This window comes from Amphiura filiformis, chromosome 14 (genome assembly GCF_039555335.1).
Source record: "Amphiura filiformis chromosome 14, Afil_fr2py, whole genome shotgun sequence".
Lineage (NCBI taxonomy): Eukaryota > Metazoa > Echinodermata > Ophiuroidea > Amphilepidida > Amphiuridae > Amphiura > Amphiura filiformis.
The window spans coordinates 65,484,747-65,512,593 of NC_092641.1; the positions used below are offsets into that span (position 1 = coordinate 65,484,747).

The window sequence follows — 27,847 nt, forward strand, 5'->3', positions numbered from 1 at the left end:
TAAGTGGAATTTCTGAATCCTTATGATTTGATCTACTCTGAAACCTTTTATCCTATTTTAATATTGTTGGGGAGGAGATTTAAAAAAAACGTGTCAATTGTGTCTAAGTCGTGATGATGACTTGCTGAACACGGCGGTATAAACGGAATTATTGTTAATTTTGCACCTTCAAACATGCAAACCATCTCAAAAGTTAGGTCTTTATAGTAGGAAACTTTCTATTGCGAAGGCACCATGTCAACATTGCCTAAAAAAGCTTTGTAAAAGTACGTAATTTTCCGCCATTTGCTGCTATTCTTTTACGCGATATTAACCTGTGTAAACCAATCAAGGATCGTAATTGACAGTGACATCAGACGCGATAAAATCTTTTTATCTCTGTCTTTAATTATAATATGTGCATGTACACATTTTAGTTCAATTTGAGTACAAGCCCATATAATTTGCTTTTAGAAGACTTACGGGTAGAAACAACACCTTCACATTTCGTTTTATTTCCAACATTGAGCGGGGATTATGCCATAATTATATCCATTAAAATCTCAGAAGTAATCTAATGTTCCTGATTCCTGATGCCATCCAAACAAACCTAACATTATCTTTGTTACAGTATTCAGCATATGATCAGGATGTCTTGACAACTGAACTGGATAGGAGAGTTCAAAAGAAGACTGTGGAATCGTTGTCGAGACCAAAGACAGTATTGGCAGGGTAACTTTGTTGACATGTATTGTTTTTATCATTACACCCCCTCTTAAAAAGTCCACTTTTCGGTGTGCAAAATTACTGACCCACTGACCCAAGAGGGACAGCTCACAATAGCCCCTACAAGTTCATTTTAGCAGAGGGGGTTCTCTTATTCAACAATTTAGCACCCCCGCCGACAAAAATAAATCGTGAGTACGGGCCAAAAGGTCTGCAATCTTTCAATTGATTCCATAATTACAGCGTTGATGGTATATTGGTCATGAGCTTTGGATTTGTATCGGATTTGGATTTAATTTGACCGACGAAAACCTCTTGTGAAGTGTGTGGACTTTAGTGTATATTATGACTCAAATCGAGAATCACAATTTGGTTTAGAGAATTTTGTCCCGTTCATGCATACTTAGTTTATATCCTGGGTGCCAACCAGTGTTCGGGCTAGTCGTGGACAACCATCCCATGGTGGTGATATCCACTGTGGTGATATCATGCGCGTATTCCAGTGACTACAATTGCACATTGACGGAAACCGTTTGACGCAGAAAGGGTGAAACCTTCTGTCAAAAAATGTCCAAGTGCCTTAAAATGGCTAATTATTGGTTTGAAAGATTCACGGATGTTTCGGTTGGAAGAAATCAACAGCTTTAGAATACAAAGGCCATTAAAATTCTGGGGACCCAGAAGAAAAAAAAGCTATCCTGTAAGGAACCCGATGACCTTGATTCACACCAAAACATTCTTGTATGTGTCGCCCGCAATTAATTACTGTTTACATTTTCATCTTATCAGAGATCGTGAAAAAGAAGTTCGTAAAATAGACAAATACAGCAACAAACACCGGGAGATGAGTAGAGCTATGGGTAGATTGATCAAAGCTGTGGGATCGGTTACCGATCTTCAAACTGCAAAATTGACTTTGAAGGAGTTTGAGAAGGTATAGTGCATGGCAAAGGTTTCTTCTCGTTTTCCTTGTGTGAAAATGGGATCTCTTGATAAAATAGACGTATGAATATCATTATTTTAAATATAAAGATAATTAATCCGTTACCCCATATTTTATGTTAAATTATCATGGGAAAAGTAGGTAATGCTGCACGGGAACTAATACACACAATGGGACAGATTTGGCTACAATTACCTGCAATATTGTGTATGTGCAATAGTATGTTTATCTTATGCTAAGTATTTTTTGCAGATTTTAAAGTGTTGTTCACTCGGTTATTATGTTTTGTAAAGCATCCAGATGCTATTTACATTCCCATGTAATATTTTTATTACAAGAGAATGTATTTAATTCCAAAAAAGAAGATTTTACAGCTCCAAAGTGTTACAATTAAATAAGACAACACGTAAACACAAATCCCGACCGGCACAAAACCGACATGACTTGAAAAAGAGTGCAACAAATGTCCCGGCACTGGATTAGAACCAACTACTTACAGATTACTAGATATTAATGTAAGGGCATTAGTCTAATGATCAAAAGATCGTGGGTTCTAATCCCGCGCCGGAACATTTGCTCGTCTTTTTAAGCAAGTTAGGTGTGTGCCGGTCGGAAATTTTTTGTATGTGTTTATTTGTTTATTTGTTGTCTTGCAACCCTTTGAGTTTAAAAGTAACGTTCTTTACTAGTCCTACTATCCAACTGATAGTAAGACTAGGATCCTGTGAACAGTCATTGTCCGTAATGACGTTGCACATCTCAGTTCCAGCAGTGCAAGCTCTGCTCAGCTGACTCTAGCTCAAGGGTATGCTGGGTAATATAGGGGCATTGACTTAGCCTGTTCCTAGCCTGAAATTAGGATGGAGTGTCCAATCTCTGATGATGATTTAATTAAATCTAACTCTGAGGAAAGCGGGACGGTTGGAGCCCACTAAAACCGGTTTATCCCACCAGAGTCTGGTCCTAAGTCCACAGACCTCAGAGAATTGATTGGTGCCTACCCAAGACAAGGAGATATGCAGTTCAAGAAATACTTCCCAAGACACCTTCAAAGAGGTATTGTCATGGAGTGTTCATCTGTATAAGGGTGAAATAAGGCTCCGAAGGTGACTGCGCTGGTGCTCTACCAATGAATTACTTCTCTGGTTTGCAGATTGCTTTCGATTTTCACACGAAATCTCTCAAGCTTTTAAAGAAGAAAAAGCATTATACGACTTATGATTGAAAATATATATATTTTTGTATTTTGTTTTCCATTCCTTTTCTTAGTATCGGCGTCATGCGAATCACACCGGAACGCATGAAGATGATATTGACGGGTAATACATTTTGACTCTTTTCATAGTTTTTTTTTTCCACACATTGCTTGGCATATTAGTAAATACTCTATTTTATTTTTCATGAGCTTATTTAAGCTGTTAAGATGTGTACGGTGCTACATACTGACGCTTTATTAAAGGGGGTCGTCAGACTAAACGCAGTTTGTACCTTAGTTTACGCCAAGATTTGCCAAAACATTACATTTTAATATTCTTGTTTTATTTAATAAGCACAAGAAATATGGTAGAGGGGGGTTAGTGAGGCCGACCATAATTATTTGCAGTAATTTTTTTTTCATATCACTCTTATAAAATGAGATATTGACTTTATACATTTGTTAGTTTGACATTTTAATATATATTTTGGAGGCAATCCAGTGGCAATCGCATGTTCGCAAAAAACAAAAGAAAAAAAAAAGAAAAAAAATTAAATTTGCCTATACTTTTGTACATAGCCAAAATTGCCCAATTTTGTAGTGATTCGGCCATAGCAACATTACGTGGGGAATGTTTGTACTTATTTTGGTAGCCGTTGATAGAGGAGACCTATAGCTATACAATAATACCAAATAACCGTATATGAATTGATAGTGTATGAGATTTCAGTTTATATGCACTACAATCATGCTAATGTTATTACTTATAGGCCTAGTTTTGATTGATCTAGGCTATGGAGACATTTCAAAAGTATCCGGTTTAATGAATTGAGGCATGAGTCAAGTTTAAAATTATTCATTATGTGTTGAAAATTAAATCACCATCGTGATTTCTTTGCTATAGGGAGTCAGAAAAAAAAATTTCTATCAACTACCTATGAGGCAAGAATTTGGGCAAATGAATCACATATACCTAATTTCCCCACAAATGGAGTCGAACATTAAATCCAATCTTAAATTTTCAAGAAATCAGAAACATAATACTTTTAACTATCTGAGATGTTTTCTAATGCAGTTAACGGGTCGGGTCATTTAAAACCGATCTCCGGGTTTTTTTTTTGATACGTTCATTAATTTCTCAAAAAGTAACAAATCGCAGTTTAACAAATAACATTTAAAATGAAAGCCGTTATTAGAGGCTAATTGTTGTATCACTAAGAAATGCCTGACAACAATATAAACATTTATTTCGGTGACCCAAGTTCATGGTCATTTACGCTCATGCACTTTTTATCAGATTGCCTTGAATTTTACATTTCGGTTCCAACGATTGCCCAAAAGAAAGTGGTATAATTTTGAAAAGCGTTTCCGCTTTGAATGTAGATAGTTATTGTTGCTATTATGCACATATCAAATGCAACCCCGGCCCCTGGGGACCCAGGGATGGTCCGGGACTTGACATCATGTGACCCGGGATTTGACTCAAAATGTATCCCGGGGGGAGCCGGTGTAGGCCGGGACTGGTATAAGACTTGACGTCGGCCAAAACCCCGGGAAAGTGGGCCGGGACTTTACCCGAGCCGGGCCGGGATTATGTCGTAACTTACCCGGGGTTTTCCAACCAGTAAAATGGGCCGTGGTTTGCTAGAAAGGATGTCCACATTTCATGGGTCAGGGAATCATATCACTTGACCGTACTTGAGCCGTGGATGTGTATTAATAATCACTGAGTCGCCACATTAATGTTACTGTTCATATAAACCCATTCCAAAAACAAAATCTTGGCTGTTGTTTCCAACTTTTGCCATAGTAGTTCATGTATCTGCTATTTAGCGGGGCTCTAAAGTTAACATGTTTGACCAGACCACACTGGCTTCTCGACATGCACGTTCAATCGAGAGCATGCTATAACGCTTATTTATGCCTAATGTATTGGTTTTTATTTTTTTTAAAGTTTTAACCACCCGCCGAGAGTAAAGTTTTTAAATTATTAGGCCTACACTCACAAACAAAACTGACCGTGATAATAAAGGAATCCATGATACTTTTGTGACATCTGCGATCGACTGCTTCATGGCCATAATACTTAATAGAAGACTAGATACTATAGGTAGTGTACATGTTCTTTATAAACTCACCAGCTGTATTTTTCTTCTTTAACAAAATAATTATAGGTGTATGATATAAAAATTGAATCCAATGTCTTGTGTTAATATACAGATATCAAAACTACATTATATTTTCATGTTGGAGCGTTTAAGGGCGTACTACACCCATATATTGGTTTGATTGGTCTAAAAAAATATTTTTTCATATATAGCTAGGCGATATATGCACGAATCATGTGAAATAAAAAAAATATGAAAAAACATCGTGAAAGAGTGTCCTTTTTCACCCATTTGTCTTAAAGTTGGCTGGTTGGTAAGGACGCTAAATACGATCCACGTAGTCTTCTTCACAACCGGGTTCTGCGGTTTCTAACATTCATCGATATTCACATACAGTACGTATTAGACTCGCTACCGGTCCAAAATACGACCTGCCTACTAGGGCTGACACGTCAATTTGTATTACCAATAGGAAACACACAGGTCAGACATTTGAGAATAATTCTTTAAGATTTGGTAAACAAGTTGGTGCGGCCGCCTCATTATGCTACCTAATCAAAAATTTTGTTGAAATAAAATTAAGGATGGAGTGCGTTTTAGTGTCAAAAAAGGCAAAATTACCGTCAAACTTTCGCCGAATTCTGCACCCTTGCGAAGCCCTCGGGCGGGTGCACAGTTAAATCGGGAATAAAAATATCCGACCTTTGCGATCAAAAACAACAAATTACAACATTGGACCATGTTTGGACATACTGTAGGCAAAAAAAACTATTGCCAAATAATATAGAATAGAACATTTGACATCAACTTGACAAACTAATGAAGAAAATGTGCTCCATAAACATTAAGTAAGTGCGCAAAACAATTCCTATTCAAATGCGTGTATAAAACTGAACAGGGCCGGACGGCTACAAGACTACCGCAGAAGTTCAAAATTCTCGTGTTGCCAGATTCAAACATGAGCATGTATGCCTAGCACCTTCTCTTGGTAAAATCCTGATAAAATCAAGAAATGTATGTTGTGCCTCTTCCCCTCCCCGTGAAGTGGTGTCATGGGGGGGGGCGTGGGCGTAGCTAGGAATTTTTAAGGGGGGGGCAAAGGAGTGAAAGGAAACCCTCATTCAAGGGGGAATTTGTGACGAAACAAAATAGGCTCAAAAGTACAAAAAGACCCTAGTAAAATTCTTCAGGGCGACCGCATCCAAGGGGGGGCGGACTTCCCACAGGGGGTGGGGGTAGCTTCCCCCCATTGCCCCCTTATGTATGGGCCTACGGCACTGGACGTATGAAAAATTTGCTCAATTCCGCAATTTAAGACATTTTAACAATTCCGCAATTTTAGACATTTTAAATGGTAGGCCCTAATAAAGTAAGTAGAGAACGTGAACATATTAAATAATAGTAGACCTATACCCCGGGTATATTAATACTTGGTTTTTGCAATAATACTCGCCTACGTGCCAAAACTTGCGGCTTGCCCCTTAGGCTCGGCCTGCTGCCTAAAACTGAATACCGGCTGCCATGTAGGTGTAGGGGGATAATGTTTTGGTATGTCGATAGAGGGGTTGGCATGTCAAAGTGGGGAGGGCAAAGATTTGTTGGCATGGGGAAAGCAATTCACCGCCCCAGATGGCGAGTTGCGATAATATAAACTAAATCAGCGGTGTAAAGCACGAGTATAGGCCTACAATTCCGCAATTTAATAATTAGGCGTACATAACACGGAAAAATAAAAGTTAGCCCGGGGTCATAACACTACTAAAATATTCAATAAGCATGATAAGGGGCTCACTGGGGGATTTCCAAATGGTGTAGGCCTACCAACTGAAATTTCTTACCTCTTGCATTCCCCTTCCCTTCCCCGGCCATAATCGCCTTTGTTGTCCCTGTTTGTTGTTATAGTATTAGTGGTTTATTAGCCAAACACCGAGTACTAAAGACAAAATATTATCCCGAGAAAAAAATCATCAGACATTTTACACGAATAAAACTAGCTAAGCCTATGATAGGCCACCTACATCAATTGGCCTACTGCTGATAGGATCCTATGTGCCAAATATTACATTTCAAAAATACCAAATGACAATTTAAATGACTTACCGGGGTATCCTTCACTTTTAGACATTATAATTAATTTTAATTTTTCACACTTTGCTGGGATTACTGGATAGGCCTTTAAAATTGTATAGATGGGAATGTCTAAATGCGAGCGTAGGGCCTACGTAGCGTGCCGGATAACATGCAGGAAAATTTTCATGATTTTTACTGCGTAATACTGTAGGCATAGGCCTACCCGTGACGTGACTTCCAAAAGTGCGTGTTATTCAAAAATCAGTCGTGTCCCATTTAATGTGCACCAAATATCGCTTTCCCCCCCTTCGATCTGCCCAATTTTCCCAAATTCCTTTCCCCGGCCCGTCTTGGCTTGTCCAATTTTTTTTTTCATACTCCATGGCTCCGTATTGGGATTGCCATACGCCAGAATTTGAGCTTAAAAATACCTAAATATATACATGCATAAAACACGGCAACTGCTTATAACCAGCCCGGAGACAGCTCGTTATAAAAGTAATTATAACGCACGGGTGATGTAGTCAAAATTCGCGTGTCAAAATTCGGATACCGTGGCGAGTGCAGAATTCTATGGAATATATTTGCTTTTTTTTGCCTTGGATAGCGACAATGATAGGTAAGACACAAAAAATATGAATCCACTTAAAATATTATATCACTGTATCAATTTTGGAGTTCCTAGTTGAAATGGATTAGAAAATAACGACAAAATAGTTACCAAAATTAGCAAATCTAAGCTTACGAGTCTTATTGAATATGGTGGGTATAGGTGACGAGAAATGCAATTTTTTCAACATTGCTGTAGTATGGTTGTGGTAACCTGTTACCTATGGCTTAAGTAAGTTTCAGTGAAATAATGTCGCTAGTTACAAATACAAAATATAGCTCAACATTGAAAATAGAAGCATTTTAACCAGTTCGTTTTTGATAGATGTGGAGCTCTGAAAATCACCAAGTTCATGAAGCCATCAGGAACCACTTATTCCCATTTTACATATCAACATTATTTCTCTAATACGTTGGCAACACGTATCCAAAATTTTAACGAAATCCGTTGATAGCAAGCTTTCCAAAATGAAGTGAATTTAAAGCATGAGTGATGTACCTCCTTTTGGCTTCTATCTTCAAAAGCATGTAAGCTACATTCATACCGATGCCACCAATATAACGAGAAGATTTGCCCCTTCATTTTGCATACCACTTTGTCCATTTTTTTTTCCTCATTTCTTCACAAAATGCAAAAAACCGCCAAAAAAATGCAATGGGTGTAGTACCCCCTTAACAATATCATTAATCACAAAATATTAATAACGAGTGCGCCAAAAATTTGATAGATGGCCATTTGATTTTAAACAAGATACAAGGTAGGCCTATTTGGATGGGGTATGGGCCTTTACAGAATAGCCTCATTATAATTATTGAAGTTGCATTTTGGATTGACATAAAAAAATCATATTATAGGCCTATAATATTATGTGCTTAAAATGTTCATGCAAAGATCGAACATTCGCCACTCCCGTATAATCGTGGACAGATGTAAATGCAGTGATCTGTTTCTTTCATATCTTTGATTTTTTAATCATATATAGACCTACATGTATGCCCTATATCAAAATGATATTCCTTTTTTATTCCCGGCATTTTCCGACCCGCCATTCATGCCTCGTAATATATTTAAATCAAGCATGCATATTAAATATAGCACTTGATGGCACACAGGGGTCCGCCTCTTGTCCCGTTCCCCTGCCACTGTAAAGCATGAAAAATACACGAAATGCCTAAGTGGGAAAGTCGGGCGACTGCGGTCCGACTTTGATATAATGTAACGTAAAATTCCTTCGACGATGTGCTCGGCCGAAAAAGGGTCATTAGACATAATAAGCTATAATAGACGGTAGTACGAAAGTGGAAACAGTAGGCCTACATCTGAGAATTACGCTGCTCTGCACTAGTGACGAGAATATATTTTTAGGTAGCCTAATTTCGTTATCGTTTTTAGATGTTCCGCAACAAGGTGAGTAACTGACGTATTTGCAATGGAACACACATGTTGGCCTATATTTAAAGCGTTTGAATCCTCCCAGCATGTCCAGAGCTCGGCAGTCCATTTAGTGAAGACATACCTGAATACCGAATTTTGAGCCCGCGATATTAAAACCATAATGTAGATCCAGGCCTATATCCGATACTCAGGGCCGAGAACTTGGGCCGAGGAATACCCGGGGTTTGCATCGGTTTGCATCGGATATTCGCCCCGGGGGGCCGGGGAGTGGCTGAGAGTTGTGCCCGGGTGGGTCCGGGACTGGCCAGATGCTTACCCGGGACTTGAACTTTTAAACCCCAAATCCACGGCCCACGACCCGGCCATCCCCGGGTCCCCAGGGGCCGGGGATGCATTTGATATGTGCATTACTGTTCTCGATTTTAATTTATGCACTCTTTAGCCGACAATTTTCAATGCATTTTATACACTAGAAATGTCGCTTGCATAAATACCGATATTTTTTAACACTATCGGTTTTTTAACCAAAATACAATCCACTTTGATGAACCCATAGATATCAAATCAGACTGCAGGTAATAAACAGGTTTTAAACTAGAATTAAAAGAACCAGCGTAGGCCCTCTCAAAACTTTTACTTTTTTAATATAATTATTGCGTTGTGATGAAAAGTTTAATTTTGGATTGTTTTTCCTTGTTTTTTACAACACGCAAATGCTTTACTTACCCCAAACTTCTCACGTAGTCTTAACTCAATGTCCGTTACTGGTTGTATTATTCCAATAAAGCTATTTTCAATATTTACTTACATTTTACCACAATGTTTTCCCACGCAGTGTTCGAATATATTCCAAAAATGGCGATGTCTTCGGTACCACATGAAGTGACAACATTTTACTCAGATATTCACGGTTTTGCTACTAGTAATACAAACATATAACGAATTTAGCTGGTTTGCGACGTGCTTTGCCATTTTCATCCCGATGTGGTAGTGACGTCAGTACAGCGCGCATTTCACTGAGCGCAGTCTCAATTCGCTACCGTTCGGTCAAGGCACTGATGTACATACGCACGCGCTTAAATACGCCGCATAGATGCGCGAGCGAAACAGATGCTTCAACGCGTTGACGTCACTGCCACATCAGGGTAAAAAATGGTATAGGTAATAGATGACTATGAAACTTCAAATTCGCCCCTCGATAAAGGTTGGCAAATGAAGAAGGGGTCAGTTTAACGAATTTTGCCTGTTTAATGCAAGTACAAGCGCCGCCCAGACTCTGAAGGTTTCCGCATACCGAATATGGGTTTAGGCTATACCATGGCCTCTAGGCCCTATGATTTATTATCGACAAGAAAGGCTAATCCCGGTGCCTAATCAATTGAGAAGGGAATGGATTTTGTCATAATGATATCAAAATTAATACTGTCGTCCATAACCATGATAACCAGCTATAGTATTTTATTTAATTACACTGAACATGAAGCTATATCTCTACTAGATTCATACACTGAACATTCGCAGACCCGGCCTTCTATATGTAGTGATCCCCACATTAGATTGCGTTTACAAGAAATAATAAGCGCTGCTTCCATGAAATTTCCTATGACAACGGCTTTGATGATAAAATATAATCTGCAACCCCGCACCTGTGTGATTGCGGGTCTTTTTTCTATTGACCTCAAAGAAAGGATTAGAATGATTATAACAGCGTCCCTGATCTGATGCAACACATTATTAATGAGTCGCTAAGGGACTGGCCTACAGTTTTGCTTGAGCGAATACGTATGACCACTACACAGTTCAATGGCCTTATTGTGATCTGGCGGGCGTTTTAAAAGCACGGTCCCTGTACAGAATAATTATGATGAGTAGGCATGTTACCAGGCAAGGAACAATGGAGACAAAATGCCTGTCAATGACGTCACCTGTCTATAGTGTGATCAGAACATTATAGTGTGTTGATTTTGTATAGTACGATCAGTACGAAAAGTGCAAAGCGATTTTTAATGTATTTTCTAGACTTTAAAGAACCCCTTTTTAGCGGGAATTATTTGTAAGTTACACAGCTGTTTTGAAAGGGTTGAAATACTACAATATCATGATATTACAACATAAACAAGAATATGTTTGTTTGGTCTTTATTCCTATAGACCGACCCCTTAACACGCCAATGATCAAAATTAAATGAATTAAAAAAAACCCTCAATTTGACTTTATGGGTATTTTCTTATTTCCAAGGTAACGAGGCATCATACATAGCGTACTATTATTGAGACTCGACTATTTTCATCAGCATCAAAGGAATTTTGATTTACTCCCCTGTTTTGTTTGCCTCCACATCTTAAAATTTTCAGCGCTACAAATAAATGTATCTCTGACTATTGTGGCAAATTTAACACGATTCATTCATTCATTCATTGGACAATGCTATGAATATTGTTCATCAAATATAATAAATCGGTTATAAGAGGATTACTTTGTAATAATTGAAAAAGTTAAAGCACAGGTAGTACAAAAGACACCTTTCAGCTCTTCGCCAATATATTTAAAAATCATTGACTTATGATTTCCGCTTAAACATTGTCAGTAACCTAGGAGATGATATACAAGTACCTACTGGAAAGCGCGAGAAGATGTCTCAAATCACGAATAAGGCTATCTCTGGCCTCGAGGGTGCAATTAAAACATTGCAGGAATTGAAAAAGGTAAGTTCTTGACGAATATATAATCAATAAGGCGAAAAAAGTTTTTATAAGTGTGCGCTTTCCTGTCCTGTCTTGTTTGGTTAGTTATGTTAATGTTCACTCTTCGCCGTCGAAGTGTATAATAATCGGATTAACCACCATAGCAATAGATGATTACAATTTTTAATAGATCGCCCTGCACTACAAGCAGGTTGCACACATCAAGGAGGATTAAATAATCATGGTGAAGCAATATATTACGTAATGCATTGTTCCTTTGCGCCGATTTGTTTTTCCGACAAGCTATTCATTCAAGATAAAAGGGTTCCGTCATTAAATCGGTAACTGACCTGACATCATATGAACGCTTAACCAGGCAGCCTTCTATCAAAAGGTGATGAAAATATATGTATGTGAAAGCGTCTACTTGAGCGAGAGGTACATTTTGTTCTCATACAGCCCACGGGTGTGATGAGTAGCCGCAAACACATAAAGGCACACTTTAGCCGTCGATGTGCAGTTATTTACCGCCACCTTATTTGAGGGGCATCATTTAAAGAAATTGAATAGAGTTGCTGATCGATTACCATAAAATGTGGCGTAGCTGCCAGGTAATAGGTCCGCGTCTATCTGTGCCACTTTTCTACCAAGTAACTATTTCATTGTATCTTTTGTTATCATGGCTAAGTCTTTTTTTAATATAACAAATATTAATTTTAAAAGCCAGTGGAAAGTAAGGGAGTGAAGGAGGGAGGGTGAAAAGAGAGAGGCGGATTGCAGATCGAAAGGGGAGGGGATGCATGGGAGGGAAAGGAAGGAAACAAAATAAAAAAGAAAGAAAGATGTGAGGGAGAAGGGGAGCGAAGGAGAAGGAGAGCGAGGGAGTGTTAGGCCCCCTAATTAATAGCCATAACAAAGAATAAGTGCAGAGACAATAAAATAATAGAACATTGACGTTGAATGTACACTCTCATGAATATTGATTGGTAAAATTTTCCAATATGTCAGCGCTCTAATCATATAAAACAATTGGCATACATCACCTGTGTATGTCTGCAATCATATATTGAAAACAATACCGCTCTTTACAAAGATACTACTCTTACAAGTGCGAGTAATCACATTTCTTTGATGTCTATGGTTCAATACATATAGGTAACGCATGATCGTTGTAGTGCAGGGCGATCTAATCAAAATCTGTATTCATCTTTAGCTATGGTAGTTAATCCTGTTACATCATCACTTCAACGGCGAATGGAAGGGCAGCGCAAGTTGACCTGAATGCTTTGTGTGACAGACAACATGCCCGATCAATTTTCAAAAAAAAAAAAAAATAATCACTATGCACCACTAAGGAATGAAGCCGACGAATTACAGTCTGCGATTCGCAGAGCATGGGTAGTGACCATAGCAAAAACGAAACACACAATTAATTATTTAATCGGTAACCATCATAATAAAAAAAAGAGTCGTGTTCACACAGTCGGATATAAGTGAGTTATTACCGGTATTAAGCGACTTATAACCGGTAATCGTGACTTATTACCGGTATTAAGTACCTTAAATCCAACTCTGTGAACACGACTTTGGTTTATTTGATCTGGAATTCGTTATTATGTGCTGATCACGAACATAACACAAAACAAAATTACTATTCTGCTCGTTTTTTCCACAGGTGGAGGATGGCAAGATCAACCAAATGTTTGTGGAACTCATCAAGTCTGTTCCAGAATTCCAGACATATTGGGATGAGATGAAACAGGTATACCCTCCTAAAGTTTGAGATGGGTTGGAGTTGTGATATTTTACTTTTGTTTGTTTAAGCAGATGACTAGGTTCACAACTTATTTAGCCTGGTTCTTCCTTTCTGATTTGATACCCAATTGGGGGTCAAGGGTCAAACACAGTTTGATGACATGTATGTTTCCCTTTTATGTTGATTTACGAACTAAAGTCCACGGTTATTTAGTAGCAAGGTTGATAGCAACCATATAGCAATTAAATAATTAAGAAGCTTGCGTAATTATTTAAACACACGAACTGGTTTATGGGTCACTCCATGTCTTTTCCCAGAGACTTCTATGTAAAACAGTTCATGTTCAGAGTAGCTTGTAATTAGTCCAAAAGTGTCAAACGAAGAGATAATTCCTGAGTTGGCATGATTATTTGTGACTTCAAATCAGTTATTAAAAGTATTTTAAGCAACTAATAACATTAATTAAGATTTTTGAATAATTAATTAGGTATAATAATGAAGAAACATTTGATCACCCTATTGTGAAGCATCGCACCCTGTACAGTGTACAAACTATAAAGTTTCTTACAGTCTTACCCCGAAAGGTCTGCCAGTTTTTGCCAATGTACGACTTCTTGCAGTTTTTACATGGTATCTCATAGTGGCGTCTATATATTTTGTCTTTCGGGTGCACTAGGTTATGTTTTAAAGGGCATATCTAATCTTTTGCAAAAACAAGTTTGACACTCGTTGCAATTTTTTAAAATCGTATTTCCACTGGAAAAAGACAAATAGTGTTGGTAAAACGGCCCTTTTCAGCGTTCGAAGCGAAATTGGTTTCCAATGCAGCAGATTGATGACGTCATTAAATGAATAGTAGTCTCCTCCGCAGCCAGTTTAGTTACGGGTAACCAAACTGGCTGCGTAGGAGACTATACGTTTACAAACCATCGTGGCGCGCGGTCTATTTTTTGTTATTAAATTTCCGACAATATTTTTTTTTTCAAATTTTCCCGTATAATATTAACAACTAGACTTGTGTGTTTACTTCGAATTTGGTAAACAAAATTGGTGAGAATTTGGTGAAAGTAGTAAAATTCGGGTCTTTAAACGGCATTTTTTAGGGTAAATTTCGGCAAATAAAAAAATCATAATAATTATTAAACACCGCTATTTACTTGACAACACACGCGAGCATTACATTATATCATACACAAGAGCATTCCGACGGAGAAGTCTTTTGATGTTCATTGATGTATGTAAAGCGCGACCTTCAACACGAAAAATTGGAAAGGCTATTTTAATATAACGTAAACACTCGATAGTTAGCATATGTGCTTACTATCGAGAGCTTTTAAAACATGCAAACATGAAGAGTCCCATCCACAAAAGTGTAAAGGGTTTTGAGCCAATCATCGATACATATAGTTATAAACGAACAAGTAAACCTGCAAATGTGTGTCTCAACCCCATTAGCTAAGTTGATAAAACGCCGGACTTTGGTATAATTTCATGTTTTCAAAAGCGCTCGATAGTAAGCAAATATGCAAACTATCGAGTTTTTACGATATTGGTATGTCATTCTGATCGTACGGGGAAATTGATTTATTAATTTTTTTAGTTCAAGTATTTCTCATCAAGTTGATATACATATGGATTTTATTATTACATTTTAATAATATATAAATGTAATACAGAAGCTAGCCTTGTTCAAGGCCTTCTAAAATTTCCTCCCTGCTTGAACTATTTTGGGGCTCGCGAAGTCAGTGAGGGCCATAGATTATGGCTATTAATAGCTCAACCCGAGTTCGATCGTTCAACTTACGCATGGTTATAGGTAACCGCAGTCTGTGCCCTCATATCATGTACTTGGTAAGTCCCAAAAAGCAGTGCAGATTAGAAACTTTTATTTTTCAAGTGCAATTTGGGATTATATGACATCAATCTAGATGATTATGCAGTTTTTAATGGTATTAACAAAAACCGTCCCACCGTATGGTGCCCATTTGGAACCAGCTCCCTAGTATTATCAGATCTACAAATTATGTTGCTTCATTTAAGCAACAAGTTTTGGAGTTAACCAGTCCAAATTTGCTCACACCTTTGATGCAACTCGTGTTTGAACTTGGACCTCTTTTGTAATTGTCCAAATTACAGGCAAACGTAACTTAACCTGCATTTCCCCCCTCTAATTTATTTTTCCCTTCCTTCTTTTTTAGATTTAGTGGGCGGTCTTACAGGAGCTTGGCACCTGTTCGCTCCAGCCATTCACTGGACTGTTTAAAGCAAATTGTATTCCTTTCATGATATTGTGTAATTTTTTTGATGTAACGTATGTGCAATATATTTTTTTAAAATTCTGTGCCAGTGATAAAGTGTAATAAATATATAAAAATAAAACTAGGATTCAAGTGCTGGTCACGAGGGAGGAAACTTAGAGGGCCTTGAACAAGGCTATAAAGAAGCGGACTAATTTTTTCCATATGTGTAATAAAAAATCCTTTAAAAAGGAATAGGGCGAGCAAATGAGGAAGTGTCAAGATAAAGGTGTAGTTATTTTATTGTTTGAACTGTTTCTATAATATTCGATCATAATGAGTATGTTTTTACGTGCCTCGAATAACAAGTACTATGCTCTTGCAATGAGACTGTACAGTATATTGACAGTGTAGCCTATTTGTCCGAATCATGTTGACTATTTGATTCTGACCATGTGATTAAAACAGGCTTTCAGATTGGTGAGCTATTGTGTACCAATTGATAAGGCCGGGCACGTAGTAAAAATACACTGGACATCCAATTTACTGGCAAAAGGTGGGGCCAAATAAATCTTAGTTGATTCTTGAACACGATTTAAGCAGGAACCTTCAGGCAGAAATTGAATACATATTATCCTGTAACGTTCACTTAGCCTAACAGTCAATGAACGTTCATTGTTAGCATAATAAGTAGCTTTGGGTATCCTACTATGATGTTTATGGAAAAGAAAGTGTTTACAAACTAATAACATCTGTTATACATCTACTTGCTAATACACTGAAAGTCTAATAGAAATGAAGGATAAAGAACAATTACAGAACATTTATCGTTCATTAAAGTAGCTATGGGTATACATTGTTTACAAGAAAAGAGCGTTAATGTTTTGTACATGAAGTTAACGTCTTTGATACATAGCTAGTTGTTAATACATCGACAATTTGACTAGAGATTTACAATTTGATGACATCCAAAAGAATTTGTTATTTGTTGACATACTAGCAATTGTTAACAATGTTGAAAATCATGCCAGCGTAACATCCTCTATACATCTATTTCTTAATGTCCATAAACGTATAAGGCCAAATAAAAAAATAAACATGTTTCATGTCCCCTCCCGCTTTCTTTTTTAAGGTTTCTTCAATTGTATTTTTATTTTGTAAAATTCAGTCATAACTTTTCAAAAAGTGTGTCTAGGAAGTAGAGATGCTCTCTATAGCCTTGCTTATACAGGGTGTAACAATAAAATTTATACAATTGCATTTCGACTTCTCCGGAAAAAACTAAAAGAGTTATGGCACAAATGTTATATGCAATACAATTAGTAATATATGGGCTAAAAGAAGACGTTTAGTTGGTTTCTTTACTAGCTGGGTTCAAAAGTTATGTCCGATTAATTAAATCGCTCAGAAAACGTGTTGGGCCAATTTTGCCATGTTTGCGCATAGATATGCTTATCGTGCATTAAACATCAAAAAGTGGGGTTTCTCCATAAAATTAACATGAACTTAATAATCAAAACCCCGGACGTGAAACATGTTTTTTTATTTTACTTGGCCTAACAATTTGATACATCTATCAAAGGGGATGAGCTAAATCATGAGTCTGTTTTTGTTTAACTGAATTCATTTATACAAACACAACCTTGAGTAAATTAAAGAGAGTACTTAAATGGGGTAACTTCGGCAGGATAAGAGAAAATATATTTACTTTAGCACTTCCTGCCGATTGAGACTTAATGTCTGTTAAGTGAGGGGTGTTGTTGACATTAAAACATGTTAACATAGTATAAATATTTGAACAGTAACTCGTTATGGGATTAGCTAATAATACTATTTTGATAAGGTTTCTACCTCTTACATATCGTATCATTAACAGATTATATACGCTATAGATAAAACAGCAAGCACATACAAGCATTTTGCCAGTATCGATAAAACTATAATGAGGCTATTAATGCAGTCCAACTGTACGTAAAATCTGGCAATACCGCTAAATCTTAAAGAAATGAACAAAGTCTGTTGCAATTTTCGGATTTGCATACAAGTGATTCTAGTTCATCCAAGTTGTATAACAATTATTTCTATACAAACTCATTCCTAGTTAAGACGACTTTATAGCACTGTTTGAATATCAAAATGAAGTAATAATTATTAATTTAAATGTACACCATCGCCTCTGTAGTTTCCTGATTACATAGACAGCACGATTATTTTCTGCAACGCTGTGAGGAATAAGTAGGCCAAAAACCATTAAATTTGTAATACTTGTTTCAATTTTTTCTGATAAAAACAACAGTATACGTTGATTACGTTCTGTGCATTAACAGTGCAGTGTTAGCAGCCATTCTCTCAAAGCTGGCCACTTGATATCATGACGTCACTGTAGTTTATACGTCAAATCTGTCTCGTTCGAAGGAACTCGCCGCTCACAGTTGGTTTTTGCGGTATCTCAATTTTAAACCGACTTATTTTCTCAATAAATGAGTCATTTTTATTATTAGCTTGTTTATGATGTGATAATGTCCGCGCAATAATATATGCCCTTTAACGTATTGTGTGGTTTCATCGCTGTCTGGATGTGATGAAACCACAAAATACGATACAACCTCTTGCACCCGAAAGACAAAATAGAAGACACCAAAACTCTGTAAGAAGTCGTACATTGGGGAACGGGCAAACCTTTCGAGGTAAGACTGACAGGACCGTTGACAGGGAGGAAATTCACTCGCGCGGTACGCGGTCGATCGACGAAATAAACAAGTCTTCCAACACAAACCATTTGCCACAGCAAAACTATGTTATGGAATGGGGGAGATTAAGTAATCGACCAAGACGCGAAGCGCGAGAAAATCTGCACTTTTGGGGCCAAAATGGTTAATTTGGTTAAAAACCTATATACAGGCGTCAACATTAGGGGGGATGATTGTATGGACCATCCCCTCTGGCAAAACATTTGGGGGATTTATGATAGGCCAGCTCGACCGTCAAGCCGCCTGTCACTAGACTTGGCAACTGCGTGTGTGCGCTCTCAGTAATTTTAGCACCCTTGATTTTATGCTATTTCAAACTGTGTACGAATTCTACTCATGAACACGCTGTTACGAAGTAGTCTATGCAGTTTCATAAATACTTTGATGGTGGGGGGGGGGGGGCGGTCAAAATGTTTCTTGGTTACTAAATGGGGGTCAACAAAGTTTGGTCAAATTAATAAACCGTATATATATAGCGAAAGTTAAAATCTTGTTTTTATGTAGGCGGACATGCAGATTTGCATACAACATAATATTGCTTTTACACAACAAAGTTGAAGCATGACAATTTTTGATCCATGATAGATCTTTTTATTTCATGTAAATGACTCGTGATGATCATTTTACCTTCAATGACACTAACAAAATTAAAATATCATGCAAAAGAGTAGCCAGCTTTCGTGGTCGGGGGGGGCAAAATACAATTTTGGGAGCACAGGCGAAAAGGATACCGGTTTTGTTTTTTAAAGAGACTCTACATTAGTACATGTCTTCTAACTTCAACAAAAGGCTTAAAAGTGACGATATGCGTGTGTCACATGCAACGATTTTGTAGTTTACACTATTTTGGATTTTACAATATATTGGCCCATGATAGGGTGAGTTTTGGTTGAAAAGGGGCTCCTTGCCCCTTTTATTTTCCTTTGCCCTCTAGATTTTCTCTTTCATTTTTTGTCAGAGGGCACTTTTTTTTTTTTTTTTTGTCATGGGAGCACTCTAGCCCCTGCCCCCCCCCCACCACCAATTCATTGTCTGGTTTAGCTTTTGGTCGACATTATTCCCGTGACATGGTATGTGCATAATAATTATGTATAGTAGCCGATACAAACAGAAACTATTGTGTCCCTTAATCAAACGTCAATTATCAACACGTGTTCGTGAAATTGCGTTAAATTACGTTTTTCAAGAGTTGAGTGTAATCATGGGCATGGGTATACTCGATTATTAAATTCTATTAATTAAAATTCTATTTTAATTAGACCGTGTTTGCGACCGCCCTATCTGTAGTATTTCAATAATATTTGAGATGAATTCTCTCTCACGCAATCAGGTGTTACGCAGTTTAGCTTTCACTCCAGCTATGCACTTTTTAGATGTTATAAAGTCACGTAAACTTCAAAGATTATACGCCATAAATAGGACAAAATACAAGATACACTATAATAATTCCATTATTCAACCCATTTAACCCAACATAGATTATTATTGAAAGGAAGGAGACGTCATGATACTCTCGAGTCAAGCTGTGCCTGTCCACGGCCTCTGCTGGCATGATGCAGTCATGTCTACAGTAGAATTCATCTCGACCTTTGCAGGACTTAAACCCCATTAAAAGCTATTAAACCAAGATAACACTCATTGAAGCAGCTCAACTGATTAAATCAGATCTTCTCTGGTTGTGCACAAGTGTCTGTTTTCAATGTGCGACATTGCAATAAAGCTGGTATTATAGCTTCAGTTGGATAACCGATTATAAAGGAAACGAAAGGAAACAATGGTATGTGTACCTTTGTTAACGAAATGAGACAAAGACCTGCTTTTTGTTAACCAGCATTCTTCAAATTGAGCAACATAATGATTGTTGACTTAACACGGCTTGGAAATAATTTCTTCATATTTTTGGTGTTATCTGTCGTTTACATATCCTTCCTAAAACACAAAAGTGCGACCCTCTCCAAACATCTAAATTAGCTAAAAATTTAGGACATGTTACAAAACTATATTTTCTAGAACCTATTTAGAATAGTTAAAATGTAGCTTGTACCGTTTTTTGTGGCATCCTTCAGAAGTGAGCGGTCCGATACCAATATTTTCGGTCAAATCTCCATTCAATTAACACGGGGAGTTGGCTAGCTATGCCTTGCCCTCACTCATATTTTACAAAAGTGCGACTATTTCTGAACATCTAACCTAGCTGTAATTTTAGGTCATGTTAGAGATATATATTTGCTAGAAGTTTGGAGAATAGCTAAAATATTTGCTGGTTATTTTTCACACAGTGATGTTAACTAGGCAAGTGCCCATTCTTCCAACGTACATCATTTGTAGATGTCACGCGTCAATGGTGAGAGCACTGTGTATTGTGTATAGGAAAACGGACAGTAACTGCAGTATGGCAAGGTTACAACGTCATTTTAATAACAATACGCCATTTACATAAGAATATGGACACATGCAATTAAATTTGCTTTTGCCACCAGCGCACTGAATGGTCTATTGTTCTATTGTGTCCGATTTGAGCGCTGACATATTGCAAAATGTTGCCAATCAATATTCATGAGAGTGTACATTCAACGTCCAATTTTCGAAATTGGGTGACTTGTGCTTGGCATGTGTAAAATACATCTGACTGGGCGTTTTAAATACGTAACGCATAAAGGCATTGGCATCATCGAATGGCTGCCTATAGTGCTGTTAGTGTTAGGCCTATGTGTGTGGGGGCTGTGTTTAGTTTCTATAATAATTATTATAAGGCCTACATTTATTTGTCATTCCTTTCTTTTCCTTTCTCTGTACTTATTCTTTCCTTGCTAAAGTATCACTCCCTCTTCTTATCTCCCTTCCCTTCTCCATCCCCTCATACTTTTTGTCCCTCTTTCTCTCTTCCTCCAGCCCCCTCTCATTCTTCATGTCCCCTCCCCCACCTCCTCCTCCCTCATCCCCTCCCAAGACCTCTCACAAAAGAGCTGCCCCCCCCCCCTTCAGTACGCCACTGTTTATGACATTCTCTTAAAATAAAATAAAATGTCAATTTGTGAAACAACTTTTATATAGGCCTATACCGGTATACTTATTATATGTTACATGTATACGTAGCTATTGCCATTATACAGTAATAGACATGCAGACATGGCAGCTTTGATATGTAATCATTCAGCAAGCGCATTCAATTTATTTAAATGAAGCACCTACAGTCAGTGGGGTGACAACGAACTGCATCAGCGGCTAATGTGTGCCTTTTGTGCTTATGGCTACTCAATTACACCCTTGAGTGGTATGACAACAAAGGGTACTTTTCGTTATAGTAAGCGCTTTCATGCGACTTTCGTTTGATCACTTTTTGACAGTAGTCTGCTAGGTAAAGCGTTAATACACTGTCGGGTCAGCTTACCGATTTAATGGTGGAAGCCCATTGTCCCAAACAAAAGGTACCTTTCGATGAATAGCTTGTCAGATTTCAAATCGACACAAGTGTACAATGCGTTACATAATCTATTGCCTCTCCATTCTTAATAGCTCCATGATTGCCACATCCTGATTCCTTTATCCATGTGTGGTTGTTGATATCTATAAGATTACTTGACTACTCTGTTGGTGCAAACTTGTCAGCGTTGCATATGAAACTCCTCAAAAAAGTTTGGAAACTGTCAAAAAATGGTTGTATATCAGAAATTGTTGACATTTATCTCCGTATTGTTTCATATCAGTTGAACATTGTTCTTTCCTGTCAGCAATGACACCTCATTTGTGACGATAACTTATTCCACGACTGAGTAACCTTCTTTGAAAGGCAGAGAGTTCTCAAAGAAAAGGTGCCAAACTGACCATTGTCTGCGCTCATCTCATTGCTTTGAATGAACGAACGAACGAACGAACGAATGAATGAATGAATGAATGAATGAATGAATGAATGAATGAATGAATGAATGAATGGGTTATTGCATGAATAAAAGAATGAATGGAAAGTGGTTTGCAGTACATCATGTTGAATGAAAAGTACTAGGATGGGATTAACAGTTCTACATGTGGATTCAAATGGATCAACACAAGTAAATCTCTCTTGCTTTTAATATCTTCATAGCGGTCAATTGCAAGAAAGGTCTAATCAACCATGGTTCGATTATCATGTCTGGAGCTATAATTGGTCGGCTTGAGACTGGCATACCTCAGAATCAAGTTTCCCGCAATGTGATCCCAAGACCGGAGATGTCAAAAACAGACCCAGAGGTGCGTGCCCACCCAAGAAAAAAAACAACGACTGCAGAAGACTGGTACATCGAAACTTCGAAACGTTTTTAATGAAACAGTGTGATATTCTTTACCTTCACTGATAAGAATGGCGCAGAAAATTACAGATTTTGCACATTTTGTTTGAGACCTCCTTGTCTTTCAACGACAGTTACTTAGCCAGGGAATAAGTTATGGTCCCAAATTTGGTGCAATGTTTAACAGGAAAGAAAATTGTTTGTATCAATATAAAACAATATGAAAATAGACTTCAAATATTTCTGATATATAGCCGTTTTGGAAAGTTTCCAATTTTTTTTTTGGGGGGGGGAATTTTTAATCAACATCATCCCTATTATCATTTTTTGTAGGCGGGTCAACAGTCTGGTAAAGACACACTGGCAATTTTGTTGATACTTGCGCTGCAAGGAAGTAGCGAGCGGGTAAGTGATTGCTTTAATTGTAATATACTTTTTGTTATTTAACCAGTCTGTCCGGGCGGAATCTCACGTGGGTCCTGATGGGACCTGACTCGAGAAAAAGCTCAAGCCAAGCTTTAAAAGGTTATAGGCATGCTGGCCTCTATGAAGAAAGCTGGAAATAAATAAAATCAAGAACATGAAAAAACAATATTAGCTATTGCCGTTTCCAGGTAATTATTCCACGACAAGGCCGTGTTCATGTACCGTTACGCAGCTAAACATGGTAGAGTAGGGCCCGGATGTTCTATCTTCACAACGTTTATTTTCTCAACAAGCACAGAGAACGTCTAGGTAGGCATATTCACAATCATGGCAGCGCTGAAAGATGACAAACTGGGCGATTTAAAAAAATGCTAGAGTGAACAATAGTCCACGAGGGGTGACATAAGTCAAGAACTTATATGGGCACCTAGGTACTATAAAAGACAACTCATGGGTCAATCAGTGATTCACGGCAGCTTAGGAACAGCAAGAGTGAAGGGGTACAGTAACTTAAGCATCGGACACGTGAAATAGTATACTTTTGCACTCTGCTCTTGAAGGATGGTGCGCCGTTGTCAGTTATGTCTCTAATTACTCCATCTGGTAGGCTATTCCAAACGTGAACTGCAGTGTGGATGAAAGTCCTGTCAGTAGATATGGTTCTAGAAACTGGTACTGTGAGAGCATGGCAAGGCATGGACAAGCTGGAGGGGGTAGCTCTTCTGACAACAAGTTGCTTTGGTAGCAGTACCTTCAGATCTGGTGGGAACAAACTGGTGTGAATTTTGTGGAGGACTCTTGCTGCAGCGACTTGAAGTCTTTGATGGGGAGATGTGATGTTCAGCTTTGTAATCGCTTCCTCTTCGGTCACACCTATGATTCGAAGGGCCTTTCTCTGAACTAATCCTAGAGTGATGGCGCTGGCACTCATTCAAGACAGTAAGACGTATTTCATCACACTGCGAACTTCTGCCTTGTAAACGGTGGCTCTGCATATCACATCAAGTCTGTTTGCAACTCTCCTCAGAGCGCCCAGCTTCTGTCCTGCTCTGGATGAGACGTTGGAGATGTGCTTTGTCCAGGTCGTTATGTACAACAGCCTCAATGATCTTGCTGATGCTGCAGAGCAGATAGATGAGGCGGTACGTAGACGGATTAGACTGCGAATCTCTCTTGTGAATAGGGATGACAGATGCAGTCTTCCACTGGCTCGGGTAAATCCCCTTGGAGAAACAAAGCTCAAACAGCTTTACAAGTTCTTGCTCAAACAGTTCTTGCAAGTACTGCGAGGCACTCTTTCAGGACTCTTGCAGGCATTTCCATAAGTGCTAAAGTAAATATATTTTCTCTTATCGCCTGCCTAAGTTTCCCCATTTAAGGGGTGGGGTATGAACGTTTGGACAGTATTTATTGTGGGACATTAGAGCACATCAGACATGTTGAATTGCATTCTGAATACGAAGAATGTCCTTTTGATATACAATAATAATAATAAAAAATGATCTTTACTTAAAGTGTATGTAGGTGGGATGAAAAAGCCGACGATCAATTGAAAATTTTGACCTTTCGTATTGAAATTAGGTCATTCTGGGAAAAATCCATATCTTCAATATGAAAGGTCAACATTTTTAAATTGATCGGCTTTTCCTCCCAGCTACATATACTTTAAGAATATGTCATTAGATTTATAAAATTTACTTCGAGGACTGTTATATATCAAAAATATGAAAAATATCAAAATTTTAATAATTTGTCATAAAATTTGTATTACATCGTGATTTAAAAAAATGAAAATTATTTGATATCAGAAAGACATTCTTCGTATTAGGAATGCAATTCGATATGTCTGATGTGCTCTCATGTCCCACAAAAAATACTATCGAAACGCTCATTCCAGATCCCTTAAGCACTCTCTTTAATTTGTATAAATTTGTGTTTGTATAAATGAATTCAGTTATATAAACACAGCCTCGTGAAAAGGACATGTTGACATAAATTAATTGACTGTGTGGTTATAGTATCATTAACAGATTCTATACGCTATAGCAGAACAACAAGCACATGCAGGCAAGTATTTTGCCAGTATCAATAAAACTATAATGAGGCTATTAATGTAGCCCAATTGTACGTACAATCTGGCAATACCGCTAAATCTTAAAGAAATGAAAGATATCTGTTGCAATTTTTGGATTTGCAAAAAGTTCATCCAAGTTGTAAAACAATTATTTCTGTTAATACAAACACATTCCTTGGTAAGACAACTTTATAGCACTGTTTGAATATCAACATGAAGTAGTAATGACAAATTTAAATGTACACTATCGCCTCTGTAGTTTCCTGATTACATAGACAGTACGATTATTTTATTTTTATTCTGCAACGCTGTGAGGAAATAAGTAGGCCAAAACACATCGCAATAAGGTCGAAAACAATTTCGCCCAAAAATTACTTAAAATAACAAAATTTAATAACCCGAAAGATAATGCAACTTTTCTGAGGGGTTGAAAATTAGTCAGAAGGTCAGAAAACGGATATTCTTTTGCCAAGCCTTGGCATCAGTGCTACGAAAAACACCTTTTCCATGTAGCAGTGAAGTAAAAGCCAGAGCCTATACCATTAGACCGCAACTGGAATATGGAAGCGAAGCTTGGAACGCATACAACATAACAACTCAGATGTTCAGCGCCTCTAAAGCATCCAGCGCCAGGCTGCGCGCTTCGTCTTCCAAGATTTCCGTAAGACCTCATCAGTCTCAGAAATGTTCCAAAAGTTTGACTGGGACAGCCTTCAAGTCTGGTGTCTATACTACCAATCCGTTATTTTCTTTCAAAATTTATTATCAACTAGTCAACATCAGCCTGCCTCCATTGCCAGGGAATCGCATCCCCCATCCGGCATAACCATCCCCTGTTGTTATCGACAACCAACCAACCAAGTATTCATTCTTTCCAAGGACAATCAATTCGCGTTTGGAACAATCTTCCCGAATCAGCTGCATGCGGCTTTCCATCCGTTCTTTTCAAGCCCGTGGCACTGAGTTCAATCAGTGCTATATCGCCAGCCAGCCTGAAGACACTCTAAACCAGCCAACCTTTTTACTCGCACTTTCCTGATGTACAGTGTAGAATAATGGATGGTTGAGATAAACGATAGATTCAGCTTGATAAATCAGGGCTTTATTACACATTTTAATATTACTATAACCCACTGATCATGGTAGATTGTTTACATCGTGATACAAGGTCATGGGTCAGATATTAGATGCATGATGGGAAGGTTAGTCATGGGCATGATACATTATGTGTTAAGTGATCTAGTGATGGGAGATATGATATGAAATGATAATGATCATACAATAATCTACATACAGCACCAAATTTATGTTTTTAGCATGCACTGCACCGACTGTGAGGTCACACCAACCTACTTCCAGTTTAGCTCAGCGAGTTGCAATAGGAAGTCACCTACTGAGGACTGAAGGGGTTTGCCGAAGGGCTCTCCAATAATCCCAGAACCAATGATTTTCTACCCCATGTTCAGCTTAAATTCAGCTTAATTTTAACTCAGTAACGCCTGACGGTGTGATTCGCGGTAGGGCGCATTTCTGGCTAGATTACCGTCTGTACAAAATAAGTATTTACCTACTGTTGGTGATTGTGCATGACTGTGCAGTGATTGTTGACTTTTAAGTTAAAGCCTATGTTGTTCATATGTTTATGTTGATGTTGAAATGAACCATAATGCATTTTGTTTTTCTGAAGGAGTACCCCTTGCTGACAAATGAGAACATCTGCCTGCTAATTCGCGACTACTCTAATGTGGAGGAAATCCGAAAGGATATTCAACTTATGTTTGGCAGCTACATGTCTGCGAAAGCGATTTTCGACAAGGTTGGGAAGAACCAGGTTAGATTCACACATGAGCTTATGCTTCATATTTTTTTTTATGATGGTGGTTGTGGTGGTAGTGCTGCTAGCTTTTCATGACGATGAAGATGTTGACCAATGTTGACGATGATGATAATCACGATGATTACAATGATGATTATTAAGATGATGATGGCGATGATGGCTGTGTGATAATGATGATGATGATGATAATAATAATAATAATAATAATAATAATAATAATAATAATAATAATAATAATAATAATAATAATAATAATAATGGTGATGATGATAATTATATATCGGTTGTGATGATGATGATGATGTTGATGATGACACTAACGACACTTTTAGCAGAATACAACACTAGGCTGACATGTCACTGACGACATGTCTACGTTTTTAATTACCATTGTGATTTTTTACATGTAGATATCATTCCATGATATTAAAGAACTTGCAGAGAAGGAAGCCAAGGATCTTCTTGGGAAACTTAGCATTGCTCTTGCACCCACTAGCAAGATTAGTACTTACATAGAGTACGTATACAACATCATTGAAACGCCCACATTTCACCTCGCTCGAGCATTGTTGAAGGTTTGTATATTTGTTTAAGTTATACTTATACATGAAGTTAAAGTATATATATAGGTATGTTATCCCACCGATAATACCAGGGGGGTGGGGCGGCCAAGATCGACTGAATTTTGACGTCGTCGTTGGTTTAACACGTATACACGAAAATGTCTCAAATAATTCCAAAAGTGTATGTATGTTATCAAGCACTATTTTATCAGTCTAAATCCGTTGAGGT

The 27,847-nt window shown here is 37.8% G+C and overlaps 1 protein-coding gene across 1 annotated transcript in view; it reads left to right on the forward strand.

Annotated features, from left to right (window-relative positions):
• The window catches only part of LOC140169122 (uncharacterized), a 142,002-nt gene that overhangs the window by 101,283 nt on the left and 12,872 nt on the right, over positions 1 to 27,847 (forward strand). Inside the window, exons 7-14 of the mRNA XM_072192384.1 lie at positions 611 to 711; positions 1,495 to 1,639; positions 2,918 to 2,967; positions 11,614 to 11,731; positions 13,386 to 13,472; positions 23,052 to 23,123; positions 26,906 to 27,049; positions 27,466 to 27,630. Coding sequence (XP_072048485.1) covers positions 611 to 711; positions 1,495 to 1,639; positions 2,918 to 2,967; positions 11,614 to 11,731; positions 13,386 to 13,472; positions 23,052 to 23,123; positions 26,906 to 27,049; positions 27,466 to 27,630 — 882 coding nt within the window. The remainder of the gene's footprint in view (positions 1 to 610; positions 712 to 1,494; positions 1,640 to 2,917; positions 2,968 to 11,613; positions 11,732 to 13,385; positions 13,473 to 23,051; positions 23,124 to 26,905; positions 27,050 to 27,465; positions 27,631 to 27,847) is intronic.